The sequence below is a fragment of the Propithecus coquereli genome, unplaced genomic scaffold (assembly GCF_000956105.1).
Source record: "Propithecus coquereli isolate 6110/MARCELLA unplaced genomic scaffold, Pcoq_1.0 Scaffold1, whole genome shotgun sequence".
NCBI classification, from domain to species: Eukaryota; Metazoa; Chordata; class Mammalia; order Primates; family Indriidae; genus Propithecus; species Propithecus coquereli.
In genome coordinates this window covers 19,779,293-19,782,402 of record NW_012133857.1, presented here as the reverse complement: position 1 = coordinate 19,782,402, position 3,110 = coordinate 19,779,293, and the positions used below count along the sequence as shown (strand labels likewise).

General features: G+C 35.7%; 1 protein-coding gene across 1 annotated transcript in view; it reads left to right on the top strand.

The window, feature by feature from the left end:
* Positions 1 to 3,110, top strand: part of DENND6A (DENN/MADD domain containing 6A) — a 56,746-nt gene that overhangs the window by 48,306 nt on the left and 5,330 nt on the right. The window contains exons 13-14 of the mRNA XM_012641073.1: positions 2,709 to 2,774; positions 2,858 to 2,922. Of these exons, the coding sequence (XP_012496527.1) occupies positions 2,709 to 2,774; positions 2,858 to 2,922 (131 nt within the window). The remainder of the gene's footprint in view (positions 1 to 2,708; positions 2,775 to 2,857; positions 2,923 to 3,110) is intronic.

The following is a 3,110-nucleotide window of genomic DNA, read 5'->3' as shown; positions in this document are numbered from 1 at the left end:
TATTCTGGCTTCTGCATGTTATCTGTGTGTCCTTGGACATAGTATTCTCTGTGGTTAGTTATGACAGAGCTAACAACCTGTCTTAATAGGGCACTCATTAATCAGAATAGATGATGGCAGTAATTAGCTAGTTCTGGTGCATACCAGGTAAATATAAGTTTTGTCCATGCCTTAGTTTCTTCATCTGTTAAATGGACATCATAAACATAGTTTTATTGTGAAGATTAAATGTGATAATTTGTGCAGTGTTCTTAGACCAGAGATTGGCACAGAGAAAGTCTTCAGTATATGGTGGCTATTCCTCTCCTTGCCATTACCCGCAACTCTTGAAGCAGCATGTTCTTCATGCTTTTTGTATTTAACTCTTTACCTAAAAGATCTTTCCCCCTTCTTCCCTGTTCCTATAACTCCCCCCATTTATACCACAGTTAGCAGTTTGATCTATATAATGATTTAAACAAACATATTTTATAAATTTAGAGACTTGAATTATATAGTCTCTAGATTGTCTTTCAGTTTTTTGGTTTATGCAGCAAGGGAGAGCAGAGAAAAGGAGAAAGAAAGTCTGTTAAGTTAGGTGTGCTCATGACAATTTTAGATGTGTATCTTGTGGCATTTTTCTTCCCTCTCTTTTAATTCTGCTTAAATGTAACCCACTTTAGGAATCCTCAATAATTTTCTTACTCTTCTTGAGCTGGGACACTCTTCTATGTCTCCATAGTGTCTTGTTTATATTTCTGTCCTAGCATGTATTCATCAATATTGTCATTTCTCTTTGTCATATTTTGCCATTAGACTGTGAGCTCCTTGGTATTAGGAATTAGCTGTTTGGTTCCTATATTACCAATATCTTACATTTACTAATATTTACTGAATCAATGAAAACATAAGTCTGTATATCCATCACATTGCTTCTTTAACAAGTGTCTGTTTAAAGTGTTATCAAGAGCAGTTGACAAAATCGGCATATGGACTGTATTATTTTCCAGCTTTTCTGCAGGATTGAAATTGTAGTTGACCCTTGGACAACATGGAGGTTAGGGGTACTGCCCCCCTACACAGTTGAAAATCTGTATGTAACTTTTGACTCCCCCAAAACTTAACTACTGATAGATAGCCTACTGTTGACTGGAAGTTTTACCAATAACATGAATAGTTGATTAACATGTATTTTGTATGTCATATGTATTTTTAAAATAAACGAGAAAAGAAAATGTTATTGAGAAAATCATAAGGAAGAGAAAATGTATTTACTATTCATTAAGTAGAAGTGGGTCATTGTAAAGGTCTTCATCCTGGTTGTCTTCACATTGAATAGGCTGAGGAGGAAGAGAGGAAGAGTTGGTCTTGCTATCTCAGGGGTGGCTGAGGCAGAAGAAAATTCGTGTATAAGTGGACCTGCACAGTTTAAACCCGTGTTGTTTGAGGGTCAACTGTATTTCAATGAAAAGAGTTTATAAAAATATCTGTTTTACTGTAGTACATGCTCTTAAAGATGACAAGTGAAAATGTTCCCTGTTCCTGTAATCCCATCCCCGTTTATACCACACTTAGTAGTTTGAGCTACATAATGATTTAAACAAAGATATTTTGTAAATTTAGAGGGTTGAATTATATAATCTCTGGATTGTCTTTCAGTTTTTTGGTTTATGCAGACAAGAGGGAAGGCAGAGAAAAGGAGAAGGAAAATCTGTTAGATGTGCTCATGACAGTTTTAAGTGTGTCTCTTGAGGCATTTTTCTGCCTATGTAAGAGTTGTTTAGTTTTAGCTTTCTTTGACCCCAAAATCAGGGCTACTACATATACTGTGCAAGCTGTTCAACACAGCAGCCTGCTCAGGAGTCCTGTCCATCTGTGACTCAGAACTGTGGTTGTTGCACACTGTCACCACTTGGTGGCAGGGTAAGTTTCTTTAATGCAAAAGCAAAATTTGCGGAGGTATCAGGAAAAAAATCGCTTGAAGAGACTGAGCGCGGTGGCTCATGCCTGTAATCCTAGCACTCTGGGAGGCCAGGGCCAAGGCGGGAGGATTGCTTGAGGCCAGGAGTTCGAGACCAGCCTGAGCGATAGTGAGACCCCCGTCTCTACAAACATAGAAAAACTATCTGGGTGTGGTGGTACACACGGGTAGTCCCAGCTTCTTAGGAGGCTGAGGCGGGAGAATTGCTTCAGCCTAGGAATTTGAGGTTTCAGTGACTTGTAATGATGCTACTGGCTCTCTAGACGGGGCAACAGAGCAAGACTCTCTCTGAAAAAACAAACAAACAAACAAAAACCCATGAAGACTACATCTGCAGAGTCACTTAGGAATTGCTTTCTATTTCATTTACTCTTAAAGGGCATTTTATTCCTATTTGACACATAAATTTCAATTTTATGTATTTGGCATGTAGATTTTAAATTACACGTTGAATGACAAAAAGGGAAAAATTTAAGTATTGATACTCATGAAAGATCAAATATCCATTTTGTATAATTCACATGAATTGTTTCTGTACTGTTATAATAATCCAGTATTCCCTTTATCTAGTTTTAAAATACCAGAAATGAACTCTTAAATACTAATTGATGTTAAGAAGAGTGCTTTAACTGTAGCATCCCTAAGTATTAATAATAAATAGTTAGAAGATTATTACTCTTATAAAATTACAGTTTTGTAATGTATATGATTAGAACAATTATAAACATCTTTATGCTGTTTCCTTCAGGTGAAATTCCTAAGCAGGTGAAAGTGAAAAAATTGAAGAACCTAAAGACTCTGGATTCTAAACCTGGTATTGACTTTTATTAATTTTTCAATATATACTTATATGGATACTTAGGTTTTTCTGTTTACCTTCTTTTCTTTACTTCTTAGGAGTTTATACCTCTTATAAGCCATATCTAAATAGAGATGAAGAGATCATAAAACAATTACAGAAGGTAATTACTTGCTCATATTATTAATTTAAATTTTCTTATTCAGATATGTAATATCCAGTTAGATAATATTTGCTTTATGTACTGTAATGTGAAATGGGGTCTCTGTTTTGAATCAAAGCTTCATAAAAATCAGGAGACTAAAGTAGCAGCCCTATGAGCTTGAATATTGGGGCTGCAGCTATACACAT